We start from the raw sequence: 24,079 nt of genomic DNA, 5'->3' as shown, positions 1-24,079 counted from the left end.
GTTTCTATGTCAGTACAACAGTACCCATTCCTGTGTGCTCCTGTATGTTGCAGAAGCTTAGACCTCTGTTCTAGCTTTCTCATTCTTGCACTCAGGCATGCTGCAGTGATTTTCCTCCATCACCAGACTTCTGATTTCTCTCTTCCACTCCTGTCACCCTCATGCAGGACTTTAGCCACCTCTCTCCTTGGGCAGACACGAATAATCTGGGCTGTTCTCTTTGCCCTTTGATCTACTTTATTAAAGATTTCTCAGTTGTTGTGGAACATTCTCCAGCGATCCTACAGTGTCTATGGTGATCTCTCTTGATTTCAACTCTATTTCCAGATATTGTTCTCTGGTTGCTGTTGTTGGTTGTTTTCTCCGCCCCCCCCCCGCCATATGTACCACATTTCTTCCCAGCAAAATGGTAACTCTCCAAAAGCAGAACCAACACTTTTGTTTAACAGATTATATTCCTACTCTACTTCATACTGATGGCTAGAGAATTCTGGAGAGCTGCCCTGCAACATGTACTGAATAAATGCTAAGTAACTTGACTTAATAGGACAGATGGGACCTCTCTGTCTTATTTCTTAAAGCTGCATGTGAACCTGTAATTAGCTCAACATAAAAAGAGTTTAACATTGAAAATAAAAACGCAAGCCTCAAGATTTTGACACAATCATCCGTCACACTTCCTCTCCTCCATTCACAAATTGCTGTAAAGATTCTTTGCTACAATAACGTACGAATGCTTGTTGAATTTGAAGCATCTTTGTTTACATCGTTCCAGCCAGATGGCTTAGGCTTTTAAAATCCTAAACAACTGTTGGGCTGTTTCCTTTCTCTGGGGTCTGAGTGAAGGGGGATGTGGAGGGTAGAGGTTGTACCTTGAAGACAGGATGCAGCCCCGGGAAGCACCTCATGGTGGCCTCAGTGGTGACCTCAGCCAGCAGATGGGTGTTCGGCAGATGACATTGGAGCTGGTGCAGTTGGAAATCTGAATTTTGGACCCAGGGCTTTGCCAGGAGCCAGGCAAGTGGAGGATCTGAGGGCAGGAACAGTCATGGGGTCTGGGAGCTGGGGCTGGGAGGCTGGATCTGGGAAAAAGAGAAATTAGGTATTCATGGACCTCTCATCATACGTAAGACACCATGTGCAGCCCATCTGTAACCAGCAGAATGAAAATACAGGCCCTTTTGGACACTCTCGTTTTATTCACAGGCAGTCAAAGTGTTCCAGAGTTCTTCCGCCAGCTCTGAGGTTTCCACAGCTTGCCTGTTTCTCTTGGCTTTATGAGTACCGGGAGGCTCCCCCATCTAGTACTGCTTGGTAGCCAGCAGGTGGCGCTCAAAGCTCAAAGTAGGCTAAAGACCCTTCCTGGATTTGCTAGTTATCTTATGAAGATAGAGAACAAATAACCAAGAAGAGGTCGGTTCCATTCCTACTCGTCCCCCACTCCATCTCCTTCCCTTTCCCCAACCCCCATTGCTAGGTACAGAGGGTCAGTCCGTGTAAATATAACCAGGCCATTGAGTTGGAATCTTGGAGTACAAATACTTTTGAGCTGATGAAAAAATTGCTACTATGTAAATAGGTTAGGCTGAGGCAAGCCTTGCCCCAGTGTCAGGACTGCTGACCCCAGAGCCCATCCCAAGGCTGCAGGGGGATGAAGAGGGTGCCTTTAGGGTGGCCTCCAGTGTCCAAGGCCAGAATACACCCAGAGAGGGTGCTCTACTAAAGCCCCATTGAGCCCTAAATGCCTGTGCCCCTGTAGCCAGCACTCTCCTTCTGTCCATTCTAAGTGCTGACAGCCACCCTGGGTGGGCAAGCAGCATAGAGGGTGGACTCAGAGGGGTGGGGGGGGGGGAGGAGGGAAAGAGGAAGGGTGCAGCCAGGAGCAGGACTGTTTGGAGGGCAGGGCCAGCAGCTGGGTTATAAATGAACCCTGCTAGGGCAGTGACCACAGCCCGGGTGAGAAGCTCCCAGTGACACCTGGCATCCCTCCCTTCCTCTCACGTTCTGCCCAGAGTTTGCCAGGCCCTTTGCTCCCTAGAGAGCCTAGACTCAGAGGGGCCTTTCCCTGTGTGTGGGCTGCAACCTACAACCTACAGATGCCTGCCCAGAGAGCTGGGGAGCAGAGTTAAGGGGCCGGCTGGAGATCATCCAGATGCACGGAGAGAAAGACATCTTTTCCTTCCTTGCCTTACTCGTTTACTATTCACTGAGTACCGGGACTCCCGTGGTGGCCCAGCGGTTAAGACTTCGTACTCCCAAGGCAGGGGGCCTGGGTTTGATCTCTGGTCAGGGAACTAGATCCCACATGCATGCCTCAACTAAAGGTCCTGCACAGGGCAATGAAGATCCCGTATGCTGCAACTCAGGCTCAGCGCAGCCAAATAAATATATTTTTTTAATTTACTGAGTACCAATCACATGCCTGGCCCTTCTCTAAGCCTTACATGATGGAGGTGGAGGAATGGGGAGGGAGCAAAAAAAGTGAATTAAGACATGCCTTCTGAACTGTCACGTGTGGGGAAAAGTCAACCTCAGGTACTGACATAGGAGGGCTCGAGGTATGGGATACTCAGGTTGCTTCTGTTTGTCACATCCGGGGAGTGTTGCACATGGAGGAGACCCACAACCTGGTTCTGTTCCCAGGGACGGAGGGAACAGCAAGTACAAAGAGAAAGAAGTGTGAGAATGTTTGCTGGAGGGTGGGAGGTGGGGATGGGATGATACAGGGCAAATAATTCCAGGATGGTTAAGTGCCCTACTCAAGCGATTCACTCCTCACGGATGAGGCACAATGTCCGTCGGTCTCGGAGGAATTGTTTCTTAACTGAGAAGAAAGCAGCTCAAGTCCAGATAATGGTGGAAATTCAGGCATCAGGAGTGTGTGTGTCTATGGCCCAAGGTCAGGGTGAGCAGGATAGATTGGGTAGAGAGGTCTTTGCCCTTTTTCTTGCCTTTATTATTCCTCCCCAGTCACAAATGCCTCTCTTCAGCTCCCTAGTTAAGGGTGGATCTGCCTCTGAAGAGACCAGCATTGTACACTTGGATGACGCGTCTCTGATCAGCGATGTCCAATGGCTTCCTCCCTCCTTCTCAGATCCTGGCTCTGGAGCAGCGCCATATTTCTCTGGCTCCCAGCCTCCGCTTCTTGGCTTTGCTCTGAGTGTCGTCCCCAGAGAGCTGTGTTTCTACCACTGTTACCAGGAGATCATGCCTACCAGAGCCAAGCTGGGTGCCCAGAGCACCAGCATCTATTCTGGGGCCACAGCTGGAATTGGACCACCACGGCCAGCGTCATGAGTATCTTGGCTTGGTTCTTTGACATAGGTTCTAACAGTTTAGGTCAGGAGGTCAGATCCTGGATGGAAGAAGGAGTGTCTGAATGTTTCCCACCAGCCTGGACTAATTCTCACCCTCATGGAAGCACTGGTGCTTCAGAATGGTCCAGCTTTATCTCTAAGCAGCGTGCTTCCCCAGTGAGTGCTGCGAATTTTGAGTGACCCTCCGCCTCCTCCTCTGAATTGCCAAGAGGAAGTGGATTGAAGTATAGCCAGGGAACCCAAGTGCACTGATCCAGGTGTGCTATAGCCATTGCGCCAATTCCCCCAGGCGTTGCCTTTAGCAGTCCCTGATGCTAGCGTAAGCGAAGCCTGCCCAGTGCCAGGGAAGCACTGAGGGGCTGAGCACTGCCCAGGGAGCTCCACTCCCAGCCTGAAGGGAAAACCCTAAGGATACACTGGGACTGGGAAAGGGAAAAGGGTGGAGGGATATCTGTGCAGAGTTAACAACTAAGCAAACAAGCTTATGCACTGTATTTAATATTTTCAACACCATCAGAATCACTTTTTATTTCTACTGAAAGAGGAAGCTGAATCTTAAATTGTTCATCTTAAACCTTCAAGACAAACTGGGCTGTTATGAGATTTGAAAACAAACAAAGCCCCATTAAGAAAAGCTGAATAAGCTTACTGTCGGGTGTTTTTACATTAATTGATACACATCTTTAAATGTCATTAATCTGAAACAACTAACAGAGGCTCCTTAATGTCCATGAAGAAAAGAGTAAACTATTACTTTTTTAATATTATTCTGATATTAGAAAAAGTATTCTCTTCCTAAAAGAAAATAAATGCTTTTCATACCGAGGAACCGAGAAATATATTTGCTTTGAAATTAATTTTTTTCCTTTAATATGTAATCTTGCCAGGAAGCAAGATACAAGTTTTGCAACATTCTTAAAAGAAACACTTATAATTTTAGATCGTATTCCTCCTTAGGTTAAAAGGTAGGAGGCTTGGGTTTTGTTTTTGTTTTTTTTTTAAACAAAGAATTGCTTTATTAACAGAAACACACAAACTATAAAGCACTAAAATTTAAATATCTAAGTTATAGCAAACAGGTGACAATTCAACATCCAGGGTCGACCAAATGCTTGTCAGAGCAACAGATAGGACTCCCAGGGTGGGACCTCCCTGGTGGTGCAGTGGTTAAGAATCCACCTGCCAGGGCTTCCCTGGTGGCGCAGTGGTTGGGAGTCCGCCTGCCGATGCAGGGGACGCGGGTTCGTGCCCCGGTCCGGGAGGATCCCACATGCCGTGGAGCGGCTGGTCTCATGAGCCATGGCCGCTGAGCCTGCGCGTCCGGAGCCTGTGCTCCGCAGCGGGAGGGGCCACAGCAGTGAGAGGCCCGCGTACCGCAAAAAAAAAAAAAAAAAAAAAAAAAAAAAAGAATCCACCTGCCAATGCAGGGGGCACGGATTCGATCCCTGGTCTGGGAAGATCCCACATGCCGTGGAGCAACTAAACCCGTGCGTCACAACTACTGAGCCCGCGTGCCACAACTCCTGAAGCCCGCACGCCTAGAGCCCATGCTCCGCAACAAGGGAAGCCACCGCGATGAGAAGCCCACACACCGCAACAAAGAGTAGACCCCGCTCGACGCGCAACTAGAGAAAGCCCGCGCACAGCAACGAAGACCCAATGCAGCCAAAATTAAATCTTTTTTTTTTTTTAAAGTACTAGTCAAGCCAAGAGACGGGACTAGATTCAAAAGTACAAGAGGAAAAAAGTCAAAGAAAGAGAATCGCAGACATGAGAGTTAGCAAAACAAAGACTGTAAAATAATGGATTCATGTGTTGAAGAAAATAGGTGAAATGATAAAAAATTTCACCAGAAAAAAAAAAAAAAATTTCACCAGAGAACTGTAATCAATAAAAATGAATCAAATGGCAACTCTAGAGCTGAATGATGCAACAGCTGAGATAACGATTTCAATTAGGTAGATTTATAGCAAATAAACCGAGCATAAAATTGGATTAATATGTAAAGCAATTATACTCCAATAAAGATGTTTTTAAAAATTGGATTAATAAACCAGAAAACAGGTCAATAGAAAATAACATAGTAGAGAAAGAAGGAAAAATAGAAAATAAAGAGCATAGGTATGTTGAACACAATTAGAACACATGTTCTAACATGTGGAATTCTAGAAGAAAAGAGAATTAGGCAAAAGCAATTTGAAGAGATAATGGCCAAAAATTTCTCAAAACTGAGTAAAGATATCAACCCAGAGATTCAAGAATCTCTGTGAACCCCAAGCCCCCACGCAGAATAAGTACAAAGAAAACTACTTCCAGGCTTATAATAGCAAAAGTGCTAAAACAAACAAAAAATAGAAAACTATAAATGCAGCCAGAGGGGGAAAAAAGATAACTAAAGGAACAATAGCTGAGGTGTCATCTCCATTTCCCAACAAAAATGAGGGAACCAGAAGACAACAGAATGCTATATTTTAAAAATTTATTTATTTATGTATTTATGGCTGTGTTGGGTCTTCGTTTCTGTGCGAGGGCTTTCTCCAGCTGTGGCAAGCAGGGGCCACTCTTCATCGCAGTGTGCTCTCACTGTCGTGGCCTTTCTTGCTGCGGAGCACAGGCTCCGGATGCGCAGGCTCAGTAATTGTGGCTCACGGGCCTAGTTGCTCCGCGGCATGTGGGATCTTCCCAGACCAAGGCTCGAACCCATGTCCCCTGCATTGGCAGGCAGACTCTCAACCACTGCGCCACCAGGGAAGCCCCCCAGAATGATATTTTTAAAGTGCTAGGAGAAAATAACTTTCAAAATATTCTTCAAAAATACAAAGTAAAGATATTTTTAGACAAACAAAAAACAGAATTCATCACTGTCATATCTGCTCAAAAACAAATACTAAAAGGAGTTTTTTAAGCAGTAAGGAATGGTTACAAATAGGAACACAAAAATATAAGAAGAGTACACACACACACACACACACACACACACACAGGAATATTATTCAGCCATGAGAAGGAATGAAATTCTGCCATTTGTGACAACATGGATGGTCCTAGAGGGTGTTATGCTAAGTGAAATGAGTCAGAGAAAGACAAATGCTGTATGATTTCATTTATATGTGAAATCTAAAAAAGCTGAACTTGTAGAAACAAAGAGTAAAATGGTGGTTACCAAGGGTGGGGGGGGATGGGGAGATGTTGGTCAAATGTACAAACTTCTAGTTAGAAGATGAATACGTTCTGGGGACGTAATGCACAGCACTGTGATTATAGACAATCATACTGTACTATGTATATACGTGAAAGCTGCTAAATGAGCAGGTCTTAAATGTTCTTACCACGTAAAAGAAATGATAACGGCGTGACGTGGTGGAGGTGTCAGCTAATACTACTGGTGTTATTTGTTATAGCAGCCTGAACAGACCAAGACATTTTCATTTCCAAAACCAGCATCAGTTGTGTTCCTGAGGCAGATTGAATGAAGATGCTGAAAGGATTAAGTATTTTCATCTCTAAAGGACATCTTTGTGATTAAAGGTCCCAATGATCAGAAGCTTACAGTCCTAATAATAAGGGAGGAGGGGAACACATTTTAAATTATATAGAATAAACCTTAATCTTAGGAACAACAAAAGAAGTTCTAATGAAACGCAAAAAAATCCACTCATTTTATTAGAGAACTAAGAATGACTAAGAACTAAGGAAAAGGAAAATATTTGTTTCTCTCGCAATCTCTCTTTCCTTTCATGTCAATAAACAAGTGAGAAAATTGGAGCATGGTATACACAAAACTTATTGATGAAACGTCATGTGTACTTAAAGAATCATACAGCCTGTCAATACTGTGCATGTATAATGGGACTAGCAGAAGAAAGAAAGGAAGGGAGAGAGGGAGGGAGGAAGGAAGGGAGGGAGGATAAATATTTACCAAATGATAGAAATATAGAGATTTATTGTTTTTGACAATGAAGTGACCAGTGGAATGTTAGCAAAGGCATTCAGTAGTGAACTTACTGAGTAGACTCTACAGGTGGGTCTCACTGAACATCTCACTGAGTACCTTCACTTCTGATTATCTCCATTAGGTGAAATTTCACAGTTAAGTGGGCATCCGAGAAAGGGAGTCATGCTCCTGGCATCCATCTCATTAGAGGTAAACCTCCCTTGCACCCCTTTTCCTGAAGAAGCTCCCTCTCCCTGGCTTAGACATGGTGTTACCCCCTCACTAGAGAAGACCCCATATGCAAAAAGATAATAATTGTCCCTCAGACCCACTCCCCATCACATGATAGGCTAGGAATCAGGGAGTCTCACTGAATGTGGAGAGTCACTACTGTCATTCTGCTTCTTTAGAGTTAGAGTTGACTACTGCCTAATAGTGCATTTAAAAAGCTGCTAAGCCAAGCTCCAAATGCTTTGTTTCAAAGACTGTTACGTAAGAGAATGTTTATTTGTATCAAAAACAGTTATGTATCATTGCATGTATCATAAGTTATTTAGACAGTTGGGTTGTTGCCTGGAAAGAAAGTTCAGAGGAACTTTATCTTCTGACTCTCCCCATTAGGTGAAATTCCGTAGTTCAGTGGATATCCAAGGGAGTCACGCGCCTGGTATCCGTCCCAATAGAGATGAACCTCCCTTTCCCTCCTTTCCTGAAGAAGCTGCTCTTCCCTGGCTTAGACACAATGTAACCGCCTCACTAGAGGAAGACCCCATGCAAGAAGGCAAACAATAACTCCCCTCAGGACCTACTCCTCAACAAGAGCCAGTAATCAGAATGGGATCCCAGCATTCAGCGACATGTAAATGTAAAACACATGTACATGTGACAGCAGATTCTGAAAGAGAAAGTTTGCATATTAAGAAGATTAGAGATATTTTGTTTGTTAATGTCAATACAAATCCAAGGACTTTTCTGGGGAGTGGATTTTGAGGACCACCAGCCAAGGGAAGAGGAGTATTATTTTACACCAGGCTGAAATTGTCGATCTAGATGGATTTCACAGAGATTCTGAGTTCGGGGTGTTTTTTGGCACATCTGGGTGTGATTCTAGCAGCTACGTTGGGCAGCAAACTGCCAGATACAGTTCTGGATGATATAAAGGAGGCTTAGATGCCCTAAAGCCCTTGGCATTTTGCACAGGAAGAAACTAAGACCTGGAGACATAACAATGCTGAGTTAGTTCCATTATATATATATATCCCCTTCGTTCACACGCCATGTCCCTTTATAGGACCCCAAATTTTCTCCCCTCCCTGAAATTGAGAAACACATCAGTATGGGAAGCGCTAGTTCTTTTAAAGGAGTTTTACTGGCTCTCCTAAAAAACAAAAATATGTTACTCAAGAAGACATCTGGAGGCTGTACAATGACCATGTGCTTTATTTACTCTGCTCTGTGATTTTTAATTTCAATAGTAGCCTCCATATAAAGTAAAAGTACTCAATTACCTCAACTTTGATTTAGATTAAGGTATCATAAGCAATTAAGAATTTTAGAAAATACATTTAAACTGATACCATGAAACATAATCATCATTGAAAATAAGCATTTGTCAGAAAAATGTGCCATCTTAAAACTTTCTACCCAGATAGTATGGTGGAATAACTGATAGCTACACAAAGTTTTCAATTTTATCTGACTTGTAAGAACTAGTTTATAAAGATTTTTTATTTAAATCATACTAATTTAGGGCTTCCCTGGTGGCGCAGTGGTTGAGAGCCCGTCTGCCAATGCAGGGGACACAGGTTCAATCCCTGGTCCGGGAAGATCCCACATGCCATGGAGCAGCTAAACCCGTGCGCCACAGCTACTGAGCCCACGTGCTACAACTACTGAAGCCCGTGCACCTAGAGCCCATGCTCTGCAACAAGAGAAGCCACCGCAATGAGAAGCCCGCACATCGTAACAAAGAGTAGCCCCCACTCGCTGCAGCTAGAGAAAGCCCGCACGCACAGCAATGAAGACCCAACGCAGCCAAAAAAAAAAAAAAGAATACTGAGTAAATTTTTTATTAATAACAGTTGTTTTGCACGGTTAACTTATATGGGTTTTATTTTTCTCATCCGTATATAATATTTATCTTCTTAAATTGAGGTATAGTTGATTTACAATATTATATTAGTTTCCGGTATATATACAACATAGTAATTCAAAATGTTTATAGATTATAATTCCATTTATAGTTACTATAAAATATTGGCTTTATTCCCTGTGCTGTACAATATATCCTTGTAGCTCATTTATTTTATACATAGTAGTTTGTACCTCTTAAATCCCTACCCCTATCTTGCCCCTCCCACCTTCCTTCTCCCTATTGATAGCCACTGTTTGTTCTCTATATCTGTGAATCTGTTTCTTTTTTGTTATATTCATTAGTTTGCTTTATTTTTTAGATTCAACATATATGTGATATATTTGTGTTTCCCTGACATTTCACTAAGCCTAATACCCTCCAGGCCCATCCATGTTGTTGCAAATGGCAAAATTTCATTCTTTTTTTATGGCTGAGTAATATTCCATCGTGTATATATACCACATCTTCTTTATCTGTTTGTTGATGGGCACTTAGGTTGCTTCCATATCTTGGTTATTGTAAATAATGCTGCTGTGAACATTGGGGTGCATGTATCTTTTTGAATTAGTGTTTTCATTTTCTTTGGATATATACCCAGGAGTGGACTTACTGGATCATATGGTAGTTCCATTTTTAGTTTTTTGAGGAACGTCCAGTATGTAATATTTATCTTTTAACTAAATTTCTATAACTTAATTGAGTAATATATTTTTTTACTTAAAAATACCCTTTTAAACGTGAAAACCATAATAAGACTCTGTCCCTTTGAGGCCAATTTAATTACAGATGTAATATATTTGTGGAAGGTAATAAGTATAATTAATGACTTGGTTCTCTTTTCAAAGACTGTGAAGTTTTAAGATGTCATTTTCTTCTGACAATTATTTCCTTTTCTTCCAGCCTAAAGAGAATCTTTCCTAAAGACTGTCGTATCTAAAGCACCATCAATTTTGGTATTATCTCTACCTAGCCCCGGCCCAGCTAGTCTTTGCACTTTCTTATCTTAGGTTTTTACAAAGCACTTACTAATTTCTTATAATTAAACAAAATAGAAACTGTTTAATTTGGAAGATTTCATGACCTTTATAATATCTCTGATTCAAAGATGCTTTCTGAAGGAAATTATTTTTCTTTGTTATCCTTGGAGTACATATAGTACCAATCTTTGGGGGACTGCCACCTTTGGCAGACATACTGTGTGTTTTTTTTTAATTGAAGTATGGTTGATTTACAATATTGTGTTAGTTTCAGGTGTACAGCATAGTGATTCAGGTTCTTTTTTTTTTGCCGATTATATTCCATTATAAGTTATTACAAGATATTTAGTATAATTCCCTGTGCTATACAGTAAATCCTTGTTGCTTATCTATTTTATGTATAGTATTTTCTGCCTTTTAATCCCATACTCCTAATTTGTCCCTCCGCAGCTGCCTCTGGCTGAGTAATATTCCACTGTATGTGTGTGTATGTCTTAAGCCAATCGTCTGCTGTTCAGCGCTTGGGTTGTTTCCTGTCTTGGCTATTATAAATAGTGCTGCTATGAACATTGGGGTGCATGTATCCTTTTGAATTAGAGCTTTCATTTTTTCCAGGTGTATACCCAGGAGTGGAATTGCTGCACTGTATGGGAGCTCTATTGTTAGTTGTTTAAGGACCCTCCATACTGTTCTCCATAGTGGCTGCACCAATTTACATTCCCACCAACAGTGCAAGAGGGTTCCCTTTTCTCCACACCCTCTCCAGCATTTATTATTTGTAGACTTTTTTTTTTTTTTCCGGTACGCGGGCCTCTCACTGTTGTGGCCTCTCCCGTTGTGGAGCACAGGCTCCAGACGTGCAGGCTCAGCGGCCATGGCTCACGGGCCCAGCCTCTCCGCGGCATGTGGGATCTTCCCAGACCGGGGCACGAACCCGTGTCCCCTGCATCGGCAGGCGGACTCTCAACCACTGCGCCACCAGAGAAGCCCTATTATTTGTAGACTTTTCGATGACGTCCATTCTGACTGGTGTGATGTCATACCTCATTGTGATTTTGATTTTCATTTCTTGAATAATTAGCAATGTTGAGCATCTTTTCATGTGCCTGTTGGTCATTTGTGTGTTTTCTTTGGAGAAATATTTATTTAGGTCTTCAGTCCATTGTTTTCTAAAGTCTTTATTGAACTTGTTACAATATTGCTTCTATTTTATGTTTTGGTTTTTTGGCTGTGAAGCATGTGAGATCCTAGCTCTCTGACTAGGGATCAAACCCACACCCCCTGCACTGGAAGGTGAAGTCTTAACCACTGGACCTCCAGGGAAGTCCCTTTGGTCCATTTTTAAATTGGTTTGTTTGCTTTTTAGATATTGAGTTGTATGAGCTGTTTTTATATTTTGGATATTAACCCCTTGTTGGCCACATTGTTTGCATATATTTTCTCCCATTCCGTATGTTGTCTTTTCATTTTGTTGATAGTTTTCTTTGCTGTGCAAAAGCTTTGAAGTTTGATTAGGTCCCATGTGTTTATTTTTTGTTTTATTTATTTTGCCTTGGGAAACTGATCTAAGGAAATATTGCTGTGATTTATGTCTAAGAATGTTTTACCTATGCTCTCTTTGGGGAGTTTTAAAGTGTCATGTCTTATATTTAGGTCTTTAAACAATTTTTAGTTTATTTTTATATATGGGGTGAGGAAGTGTTCGAATTTCATTGATTTACCTAAAACTATCCAGCTTTCCCAGCACCACTTGTTGAAGAGACTATATTTTCTCCATTGTATAGGCTTGCTTACTTTGTCATAGATTAATTAACCATAGGTGTGTGGGTTTATTTCTGTGCTCTCTACTCTGTTCCATTGACCTATATGTCTGTTTTTCTGCCAAAACCACGCTGTTTTGATTACTAAAGCTTTGTAGTATAGTCTGAGGTCTGGAAGGGTTATGTCTCCAGCTTTGTTCTTTTTCCTCAGGATTGCTTTGAAAATTCTGGGCCTTTTGTGGTTCCATGTACATTTTAGGATTATTTGTTGTAGTTCTGTGAAAAATGTCATTTATATTTTGATAGGGATTACATTAAATCTGTAGATTGATTTGGGTAGTATGGCCATTTTAACAATATTAATTCTTTCAATTCAAGAGAATATTCAATGGGATATCTTTCCATTTCTTTGAATCATATTCAGTTTCCTTTATCAATGTTTTATAGTTTTCAGCATATAGGTGTTTCACCTCCTTGGTTAAGTTAATTCCTAGGTATTTTATTTTTCTGACATGATTTTAAATGAGATTGTTTTTTGCTTGCTCTTTATGATATTTCATTATTAGTGTAAGGAAATGCAACAGATTTATGTATATTATCTTTTATCCTGCTACCTTGCTAAATTCATTTATTAATTCTAATAGTTTTTGTGTGGAGATTTCAGGGTCCTCTATATAGAGTATCATGTCATCTGCAAATAGTGACAGTTTTACCTCTTCCCTTCCAATTTGTGTACCTTTTATTTCTTTTTCTTGTCTGATTGCTGTGGCTAGGACTTCCAATACTATGTTGAATAGAAGTGGTGAGGGAGTTCCCTGGCAGTCCAGTGGCTAGGACTCGGTGCTTTCACTGCTGTGGCCCAGGTTCAGTCCCTGGTCGGTGAACTAAGATCCCACAAACTGTGCAGTGTGGCCAAAAAAAAAAAAAAAAGGAATAGAAGTGGTAAGAGTGGGCATCCTTGTCTTGTTTCTGAATTTAGAGGGAAGACTTTCAGCTTTTCACTGTTGAATATTGTGTCAGCTGTGGGTTTGTCATAAGTGGCTTTTATTACATTGAGATATGTTCCCTCTATGCCCACACTTTGGTGAGAGTTTTTATCATGACTGGATGTTATTCAAATACATTTTCCATCCCCTTCTCTCTCTCTCATCTCCTTCTGGAACCCCTATTATGCGTAGGTTGGCACGCTTTATATTACCCCATAGATCTCATTATTGTTTTCTTTTTTTTTTATTTGTCTTCCTGTCATTCTGTTTGGGTAATTTCCATTATTCTATCTTCTAGATCACTTATTCGTTCTTCTGTGTCATTTAGTCTGCTATTCCTTGCTTCTAGATTGGTCTAAGCAATTGAATTGTCTAACTTTGGCTCATCTTTATAGTTTCTATTTCCTTGTTACAGTGATCTGCATTTCTGTTGATAATTTCTTAATTCCCTTAGCGTTTTTAAACATTTTTTTATTGAAGTATAGTTGATTTACAATGTTTTGCCAATCTCTGCTCTACTCCTTTAGCATTTTTATTGCCTCCTTTTTTAACTCGGGGTCTGGTGGACTGGTGAGGTCTGTTTCATTATTTGTTCTTTCAGGGGATTTCTTTTGTTCTTTTAATTGGGAATAGTTCCTCTGCTTTTTCATTTTACTTAACTTTTTCTGTCTCTAGGCATTCAGGAGAAACAGTTATCTACTGTGGTCTTGCAGGTTGTTTTTATGTGAGAGTATCCCTGTGTAGACCGTGTGGATCCATTATTTTTGGTGCGAGGGCTGGCTTTTGTTGTTGTTGTTGTTTTGCCGTGCTGCGTGGCTTGCAGGATCTTAGTTCCCTGACCAGGGATTGAACCCAGGCCATGGCAGTGAAAGCATGGAGTCCTAACCACTGGACTGCCAGGAAAGTCCCGAGGGCTGGTTTTGGTATGGATGCCATCCATGTCTTTCCTCAGAGCATGCTGGCAGCTAACCCCTTGGTATAGGGGATGTGGTTGGTGTTGTGGTGTCCAGACCCTGTTCTGGATATTGGGCGGGGCTTCCTCTTTGCTCCATGGCTGTCTCCATCCTGTCAGGGTGGGGTCTGCTCCCCAGCTTCTGGAGTAGAGGTCCTGAGAGTCAGGTTCAGTCAGGCTCTCTCTCCCAGGAGGTGGTTGTTGAAGCAAGTGAGGCCCGTGTAGTCACAGAGAAGCTCTGCGCCACCTGTGTCGGCATCCGTGGTTCCACTCAGAAGCAGCCCAGGGTCGCACCCCTTTCTCTGTTGTGTTCCTCCCTGATCTAGTACAAGTCTGTGGTGTGGAGTGGGCTGGGGCTTGGGGGGTCAAGGGTGTTGTGGCTGCAGGAATTGAGGTAACTGTACTGCTGCCTGAGATCTGGACTGCCGCTGTGACAGACTTCTCCTGGGTTTGTCTGCCCCACACCTAGCGCTAAGCTACGGTGTGGAGTCGCCAGAGCCCAGGCCCTCTCACTGGGAAACAAACTGCTGCGTACTCCTGCCCAGGGCCTGTCTGCCCAAGATTCAGCCCTTGTTCACTTGGCCACTGTGCATTCTTGTGACCTCCAAGGAGAAGGGGGTGTGGCCTCCAAGGAGACAGGGGTATGGCCTCCAAGGGGAAGGGGGTGCCTCTGTGAGTGTGACTTCCAGGACCCTGTCATACCCTTACTTATAATCCTTCAATGGCTGTTTCCTAAAGGTCAAGCCTAATTTCCTGGCGTGAAACATGTTCTTCATGAGACCACCCCTTCCCACCGCTTCTCTCACTCGCTAGACTGCATTATTTCTGGTGTGAAGCTGCGCCATGCTCTCTCTTACCTCCTTGTGGGTTCTTCTGGATCCCAGCATTAAACTCTACCCCAACCTCTCAACTCTGTATTTCCTATTCTTCCTTCAAGAATCAGACCAAGCATCACCCATATGTCTTCTGCCAAATTAAATAGAATCAGAGGCAGGAAGCAACTTTGATCGTACTGTAAAGGAAACAGTTCTGGTTTGTGTTTACTGTTAGTTTCTGTTTTACCATATCCACAGATGATCATATTAAGAAATCAAACTTCCAAGTTTGTTTTTCCAAACTTTTAATCAGATACAGAAGTTGGATTTTATTGACTCCTTTGTTGTCCCCCCCCCCCCCCCGTTAAAATAATGAGATTTATAGTACTTTTCCAGTTAATCATTTTTACTTGGAGCTTTCCAACTGATGAAGTGCAAATGGATTATTGATATGGATCCCTTGGGCAAAACCCTGAGGCCAAATACCTCCAGCTGAGAGCAGCTTCTGCAGTTTAACCAGTTAACTTCCATTTATCACTTTCTAAGTGAGCCATGAAATGAAAATCTTGAGAATTGCTGTGTTAATGGTTTGCTTTGTGTTGTGACTGGTCTCAGGACAAGCAGTGAATCCCATCCAGTTAGAAAGATGTGCTGTACACTCTTTTGCCAATATTTGATTTAGCATAGTTTGGACTAAATTCTTTTCTTTCATTAGTCTAAAATATCTTTTTCCTGTCATTAACTGAATTCAGGTTCAGAATCATATTTGATTCATAAAAGGTTCATTCATTCATTATCACCCTACTCTATTCTTTGAACTGTTTGTATAAATGTGGCTGTTGGGGCTTCCCTGGTGGCGCAGTGGTTGAGAGTCCGCCTGCCGATGCAGGGAACACGGGTTCGTGCCCCTGTCTGGGAAGATCCCACATGCCGCGGAGCGGCTGGGCCCGTGAGCCATGGCCGCTGAGCCTGCGCATCTGGAGCCTGTGCTCTGCAACGGGAGAGGCCACAACAGTGAGAGGCCTGCATATCGCAAAAAAAAAAAAAATGTGGCTGTTAACCTGCCCTATGGGTGATCTGAAAGATCAAGGAAGAAGGGGTGGGGGTGGGGGGTGAGGCAGAAGAAATAGGGGCAAGGTCCCTAGGTCCTGCATCTGGAGTAAAATTTGTTCCCAGTGGGCGCAGACAATGAAAAGGTGACTTTGGGGACGATGGGAGTTGGGAAGAGGATGGGGTTTGGGGAGGGCAAGACTGAGAGCACTAGGGGATGGGTGTGGCTTGGGTGGAAGGGGGTCGAAACAACCCAAGGCTTGGGGCACTCATATGGCCACACTGTTTTCCACCAGGCTGGGCCACAGGTATTCGTAGGGCAAGTCCAGCTTAGCATTCCAGATCTCAATGCCCTTTTCCAGGGCAGCCAGCTCCTCCCTGAACTTCTTCAGCGCAGCCTTGGGCTCAGGGCCCGAAAAATACTCCTCCTCATGTTGGTCCAGAGCCACCTGGACAGAGGGGAGAAAGGCAGCTGAGAGCTTCACTGACGCTCAGTCTGGAGTGCCGCAGCTCCCAGTACCTGCCCCCTTACTCGGGGACCCAGGCACCTGGCTCTCACCGTGATGGACTGGCGTCTGCCCAGTTGCCAAGTGATGGACATCTGGAGAGAAGCCTGATGAAAGTTGGGCAGTGTTGCCATCGCTGTCTCCAATGTCACATCCTTGGTGGTTGGCAGGGGCAGCCGCATCGTGCAGGGTGCGTTAGGGACCCAAGCATACCAGTCGAGCTAAGGAGGGGCAGTCAATGTCTACTAAACATGAAAACCCCTAAGACCACCTGCACACAGCCCCTTTCCCCCTCCAGGCACAAATGCCCAGCTGCCCCCCCTATGATAAGTACCTGGTCCAGGTGGTTGGAGCTGTACTGGCCAGTGCAGGTGAAGATGCCCGTGGTCCAAAGTGGCAAAGCTGGTCCTTGGACTGTAGGGCAATGGGAAACCCTGCAAGGGGTAAGGAGAGTTAGAAGCTGTGAGGCCAAGGATAGAGGCAGAGTTCAGAGGGACTGAGGAGGAGAACAAGAGAGGTAAGAAGAGGACCAAGGACTCTCAGTAACTACTGTGGGAAGCGAGACGAGCGTGGGTTGGGGTGGCGGGAGCAGGGAGGTCTTTTGGGAGGGTCCCACTCAGTGGGGTGCTGGTGTGGCTCACAAGAGTCAATGATGTCAAATGTTCAAGTATTTAGCAAGCTGGTTGACATCACCTTGGTAGCCATAGTGCAATATTTACACCATGGAAATGGGCAAATGCTACAAATCGGGGCATTTTTTTTTCCCCAGGGAGCCAGTTGTTAAACATTTATGAGCAACCTCTGGTCCCACTGCATCTGGGACCTAGAGGGGCTCTCAGTGCACAGGATGGAGACCTGCTTCTAGCTGAGAGGAAAAGGAATCTGGGAAAGCTTTGGGTGTTTTCATAGGGGTTGGGAATGCTTCTGGAAGGTTCCATAGAAGTAGAGAGGATTCTGGGGAAGTTCTAGGGAGAAATCATGTGCTGGGGTCTCGAGGCTCATCCTACCTCGGTCCTGGGCCCCTAGCAGTCCAATCTCAGTGATCTCTCAACACCAGGCCTGCAGCTCAAGATCCTCTTTCACAGACTTGTCCGTCTTATAGTGGAGACTCACAATGCCCTCCACGTAGCTGCCAGTGGAGGGGTCAGGGCGGGGGAGCTGAGGCTGACGACAGGGAGCCCCCAGGCCCTCTGCTCCTTGCCCGCGCAGCCCGCCAGATGGGCCACAGACCTCCTGTTTCCCCAGCTTCCTCCCCGGCCTCACCGCCCCCTGCCATCTCACTGAGAGATGATTTCCCAGAGCCGAAGGGCATCTTGCACATAGAAAGGAGACTTGACTCCCAAGAGCCCCCGCTCAGCCAGGTCATCAGGGGGCAGAAGGAGCTATAGGTTAGAAAGGCTCCTGCTCTCTTGAACAGGTCCACGTGGCCACCCCCACCCGTGCTCACCACCTGAGGAGCAAGGACAGGCAGGGTCAGGCCAGTCCACCTGCCCCGCGCGGCCAGAGCCGGAGGGAGCGTGAACTCCAGAACCGCCCCCTTTCTCTCCTCATACCTGGTCGAAAATTCCCAAATCAGCGACCAGCCCAGTCCTGGCCCTGAGGTTAATTTCCGTGGTGTATCGAATGTGCAGAATGAGAAGCTGGATGGAGAGGAACAGGGAAGGGCAGGGTCAGAAGACAGCTGTGGCCCATCCCTGCAGGAAATAGGGGCTGAAAAGCAGGAAAGGTACCAGGTCTTCGGGAAAAGCAGGGACTGAAGTACAGCGGCCCCTCAACACCACTGACTTAATGCTCTTTGATCATTGAAAGAAATCGTTCTCCTTTTCTCTTCATGGTCTTCTCAGTGTTTCTCCACCTTTGTTTTCATTATCACTTCTCCAAGGAGGCTTTTTTGATATTTTTTGTACTCTTACCTGCCCCATGAACTTTTAGTGCTACAGATATACTATATATCTGTTACCTCCTGTAAATATATATGTGCTTTATACATAAAAATAATTTTTTGCCCTCCAGAACATGGTCTAATCTGCTACCTCCAGAACTTCATCTCCTACCCTCCGCTTTGTCCATTATACTCACCTTCTTTCTGTCCTTCAAACACTCCAAGCTTGTTCCTGAGTCAGGACCTCAGCACTAAGCTGTTCCCTCTGCCTAGAGCCATGTGCCCCGTGCTCTGCTCATGGCTGGCTCTGTGTAATTTCATTCTCTCTGTCACCTCCTGAAAGGAGCCTATCCCGACCACCCAGTCTAAACTCACGATCACATCACCCTGCTCTGATTCTCTGCAGTGTACTCACCACAGCTGATCTATTACAATACAGTCTTCACCGTCTGTTAGCGCTTAATGGATAGGAAAATCCCCAGAGCTAGGACCTTGGCTGTCTTGCCTAGCACCGGCATCTAGGATGGTTATTTGCCCCATTGGAGACACCCAAGAAAAACGTTCATGGACGAACACTCTGTTCTGTCAGCTACTGTCGCTGACCTGAGCCCCTCTAACTGGCCTATGTGTTACTACCTGGGAACCCTTCAAAACTGGCTGGAAAAATCTTTTATATTATTTGCATGGTCCCCTCTCCCTGGGTGGAGTCCTCAGTCATTTGTGTGTTCTGTTTATATACTGCATGTGTATCTGTGCTTTATACATAAAAAGAGTAAGACTTCCTGCCCCCCACTCCCTCACCCTCCCACCACTCTCCACCCCATCAATGAATCATTTTCACCTCCTCTGGGAAGTGATATCACCCTGTTAGAAATGCAGAGCAAGCCATGCTCTCGTGCCATTGTTCATGTGTCTTTTATTGGTTGCTTCTTCCCAAAAGCTGAGATTCCACAGAGAAGGTGCTTCCAGAGGTGGGACCACTCTGTGGGGCAGAGAGCAGGGGAGGAGGGGGGGATAAAGTGTTACCTTGAACATAGGATGTATCGATGGAAGGCACCTCACGGTGGCCACAGCAATGACCTCAGCCACCAAGTGTCCCCTTAGGAGATGAGACTGCAGCTCGTGAAGCTGGAAGTCAGAGCTGCGGGCCCAGCATTTGGCCAGGAGCCAGGCCATCGGGGGATCCATGGGCAGGAAAAGCAGTGGTGGGAGAGACCCCTTGCATGGCAGTTGGAGCTGGAAGAGGGACAGAAGTGGGATTTGGGAGGGGTGAGGGCCAGTGCACAACAGACTCCCCTTCCCTGCGTGCTTAAGCTCTTCCTCTTCCTCCAAAGTTGCGTAGCATTCTCCATCTGACGGCTGCCGCTCCCTTACAGCCTGGGTCCTCTCACCTGATGACCATGGGTAAGAGTTTCCCATCAGGCTGCAGTTTCAGCATAACCAGAGGAGCAGCCAGGTACTGCTGGCTACACAGGATGACGTTGGCCTTGATCCCATCCAGCAAGGAGACGTCAGCTTCAAATAGTGTGCCTCCCTGGATGGGGGCAGAGAGCAAGGGCTGCTATCAGCATAAGACATCTTCTTCCCACTCTGATTCCCCGAAGGAAGAAGGAAACTAATTTGTCTCCATCACCTACTTCCTACCAGGTGATGGATCATGTGCTTATTGCCTCATATAATTCTTAGATGCACTTGAATTAGCCCCAGTTCTATAAAAGAGGAAACAGATGATCAGAGAGGATAGATATCTTGCCTGAAGTCACACAGCTTATAAACAGCAGAGCCAGGATTCAAGCTCAAGTCTGTCTCACCCTAAATCCCATGCGTTTTCTCTTATTAGTTCCATGCTGACTCCCCATCAACAGCCCCAGCCCTGACCCTGATTCTCTTACTCCACACTCTCCCTAAGTCCCTAGCACCCAGTTACAGCTCTTCATTTTGACTCTGTCTCTGTCACCCATCACATACTCTTCCTCCACAGCATGCTATTCTCCTTAGGAGAGGAAAGCCATGGAGGGGCACCCCTCCAGGATCACTCAAGATTTCTGCTGTAGGGACTTCCCTGGTGGTCCAGTGGTTAAGACTCTGCGCTCCCAATGAAGGGGGCCCAGGTTCAATCCCTGGTCAGGGAACTAGATCCCGTATGCTGCAACTAAAGGAGCCCGCATGCCACAACTAAAGATCCCACGTGCTGCAACGAAGATCCCACATGCCACAACTAAGAGCCGGCACAGCTAAATAAATACTTACATACATACATAAATATTAAAAAAAAAAAGATTTCTGCTGTAGAATCCCATCTCGCCATTTGGCAGCAAGCTGGGCCCACGGTAGACCCTGCAGCAGCGCAAACACCCCACCCGCATTTCACTGTGTGGTCTCCTTAGGGCTCTTATGTCCATACCTGGAGCTCCTTCTCCAGCTGGGCCTGCAGCTCCTCCATCCCTGGAGGAAACTCTAGGCGGGCAGGAAGGTGATTGGAGCATCTCAGCAACATGGGGTTGGAGCCATTGAGAAACTGGTACCCAAATAAGGCATCCTCCTTCCAGGAGTCCCGCACCCGCTCTGGGGATGGCATTTGTGCAGTTTTCTGTGGGATCTGAGCTCCTGGTCTTTCCAACCCCCACCAAAGCATCCCCACTTGACTCCAGCCTATTGGAGGGGCCCAGGCCTCTGGTCTCCCAACCATGGTTCCCTAGACTGGGTAGGATCTGGAGGTAAGGGTCCCGAGAGAAATACTGGGGTAGGGGCACTATCCAGCCAACTTGCTCTGGCCACACCAGAAAATCCTGTTGAAGTCATCCAGACTGTTCCAGCTAGTCAGAATATTTGAAGAGTCTTTGATGGCTAGGTCTGCCAGCCTTCAGGGAAGGATGGGAGAAGAGTTTGTTATTCTCAAAATTAAACATTACAACCCCACGCATCCACCTTGGGCTGGTCCAGCCCTGTGAAGTCCATAAACCCACTGGCCTCCACTGGACCAGGACAGCCCCCTGTCACCCAGCATGCCTTGTTCTTACCCCTTGACCAGCGAAGCCTCAAAGTCAATTCTTTTGTCCTCCAGAAATCTCTCATCTGTGGGGAGGTCACATATTGTGGCCCCGGCCATATTCAGGATTAACTTATCCTTCCAGTTACCCCACCTGCGGTGGAAATGAAACCAGGCATTGGTACTGGGGAAGGGTCAGTGGCTCCCTGGGGGGTCAGGAAGTGGGAGTGGGTCAGACTAGTACAGCTTCCTTCTCTCTTCCGGTTCCTCCTCCCTGTGCTTCTTGAACAGGCCTTGAGGGTCGTCGACCACTGTGCGACCTAGAAGCGGGGAGGAGGGCATGGGCCATGAGGCTCCTCCTGAGAGCCTCTCGCCTGTCCCTGCCAAGGGTCCCTCAGCCCGCCCTTGCGGCTGGCCCCTGACCCTTCAGCATCACTGCACACCCCCAGTCTCTATGCTGCTCTGTGCCAGCTCCAGCATCCCGCCTCTTCCGTGACCCCCAAAGACCACGCCCCCTTCTTCGCTCCCCCACCCCCAACTTCTCTCGTGCCCCCGGAGGCCTCTCACACCCCCAAGCCCCCCCCCGCTGCTCACCAGTGCCCTCGGGTAGGCTCAGAATGCCTTTGCCCTCCAGCCAGCGGGTAGCATGGGAACCTGAACTGGTCCGCACTGGCCCCGGGGCCCTGCACAGAGATCCAGTTGCAGAGCCACACGTCATCCTGAAGGAGGTGCCATTTGCTCAGTTTCACGAACAGCAGCGGCCCCAGGTACTCTGACACGTCCACCTCGAATTCCGCCTCCTGCCCGCGACAAAAGAGGGTCAACAAGAGGGGCTCTCTGGAAGGAATCCTCGGACTGAGCTCTGGACGCCCTTCCCTCTGGGCCTCTGGGAAAGCGGCGCGAAAGGAGCCAGAGAGGAAGGGGGCGCGCACCAAGAAGGCAGCTCCACGACCCCATTCTCGGTCGTGAGTTCCTCAGCCCCGGGTGAGGCGGGAGGCGGAAGGTGGAGAGGGGCACTCCTCCCTGCAGTCACTGATTGCGCCGAGCGTTGGGCTGCGCACTGGGCACCCGCGAGCGCACTGGTGACCAGTGTACAGACATTGTCCCCTCGACCCCGTCACCAAGGCCGAGCGCCCACAGAGGCCCCACCCAGCCCGGAGCAAGCTTCCCCGAGGACATCCCGTCAAAGCGGAGACGCACAGGTGCAAAGGGCTTAGCCGGGGAGAATGAGAAAGAGGAAAAGGTGGGGGAAAGGCAGGCCAGGGAGGGGAAGCGGGGAGAGCAGAGGCCAAGGCCGGGCGAGCGGCGTCGCGGAGCTGGAGCGCTGAGCGCGAGGTGTGGGCAGATGAGCAGGACCAGATCGTAAAGTCTGGAAGGTTAAGCCAAGAGCTTTGGCTTGGTGCTGAGAGTAAGCGGAAGCCATTCACATGTTTTCAGTCGGGGGAATGTTTTAAGGATGGGAATGTATTGGGAAGAAATTGCTCTGACTGCAGAAGGGCTTGGAAGGGCAGGGGCGCAAGCGGTGAGGCGGGTGAAGAGAATGAAGGTGGCGTAGGTTCGAGGGGACATTAGTGGTCAGAGTGGGATGGACATCAGGGTATGGATGCCGGAGATGTCTAAGAGATGGACTGGACAGCGATCGATTCTTGGTTAGACGGAGGCGAAGAGAGGCGGAGGTGGGAGTGCACCTGGGGGATACAAGGGGAGCGGTCTGGGACGTGGGGAGAGGGGAGGACCTCACTTGAGCATGGTCCTTTGAAGCGTCCATGGGCCAGACATCAGATCTGGGGATCTTGGAGAGAGCTGGGTGGGAGATGGGAATCTGAGGGTCGGCGGAGGCAAAATGTAACAGGAGCCAGGAGCGAATACCAGGTAGATGTGATGGGAGAGGGGGTGGGTGGGGAAATCGAGTGCTCTCATCACTTGGCTTCTTCTTCCCCCTCTTCCTGCTTCCCCATCCCCGCCACATCCCAGAGATAAAGCCCGCAAGGTCGGAGAAGATCTGTGAAGATCTGAAATAGTAGCTTTTAAAAGAGGAGACAGGAGACGGACGGCCGCTGTAAGGACCCCTGAGTTTCCAAAAACAGACTTCTGTGGAACGACGGGCGCGCAAGACTATCCCAATTCCAAGGAGGGTGGGCGGCGGGAACATTTATTGAGCAGTTACCGTGTGCCGCGTCCCGCCCTAACGCGCTTTACTCTCGCGGTCTCCTAGCCCTCTCCGCGCGTGGGGCGTGCGCCCGTAGCCGCCGGGAGGAGCTGGAGGCCGGCTGCGGCGCGTCTCTTCCAGGGGACTTGTGGGCCTTGGCGCCAGGGGCGCAGCCCACCCCGTTCGGCTCCGGCCAGCTCACCTTGCCCCTCATCGGCCGCAGGCGCCACCCGAGCGCCACCTCCCCGTGCTGGCCGACCAGCCACAGCTGCACCTTGTTGTTGGAGCCCGCGCAGAGCGAGGACCCGCTGGACACGCGGACGCGGTAGAGACCCATCTTGCCCAGAGAAGTTTCGCCCCTTCTGAGCGGGAAGAAGAGTGGATGCGCTAAATAACTGGGCCCGGGACCACTCCCCTCCGAAGCCTGGCGGAGTTCGGGATGTGGGTGACAGGTCTCCAACCAACCCCGCCTGTCCGCGCTCTGGGGTCCTCAGCTCCGCGCTGCCCAGAGCTCAGCCCTGACTCCAAGAAGGCGGGGCCCCCCGGGGGAGGGTAGAGGGCGCAGAGGTGGGAGGACGATGGTAGGGGGAAGCAGATGCGGATTTGGGCAGAAAACATGCAGGAAGAA

At 47.0% G+C, this 24,079-nt stretch overlaps 1 protein-coding gene across 1 annotated transcript; it reads right to left on the bottom strand.

The window, feature by feature from the left end:
• Positions 1–16,194: 16,194 nt before the first annotated feature.
• Positions 16,195–23,788, bottom strand: ALOX15 (arachidonate 15-lipoxygenase). The gene is given in 17 exon segments (XM_065896426.1): positions 16,195–16,374; positions 16,485–16,652; positions 16,766–16,821; positions 16,824–16,865; positions 17,439–17,560; positions 17,713–17,803; positions 17,806–17,881; positions 17,985–18,071; positions 19,340–19,554; positions 19,709–19,847; positions 20,718–20,881; positions 21,074–21,174; positions 21,334–21,456; positions 21,541–21,622; positions 21,897–21,942; positions 21,944–22,102; positions 23,654–23,788. Coding segments are annotated over 17 exon segments (1,986 nt in total).
• Positions 23,789–24,079: the final 291 nt, after the last annotated feature.

This window comes from Phocoena phocoena, chromosome 19 (assembly GCF_963924675.1).
Source record: "Phocoena phocoena chromosome 19, mPhoPho1.1, whole genome shotgun sequence".
NCBI lineage: Eukaryota > Metazoa > Chordata > Mammalia > Artiodactyla > Phocoenidae > Phocoena > Phocoena phocoena.
Note: the sequence above shows the minus strand (reverse complement) of the source record. Positions and strands in the feature narration are given on the sequence as shown.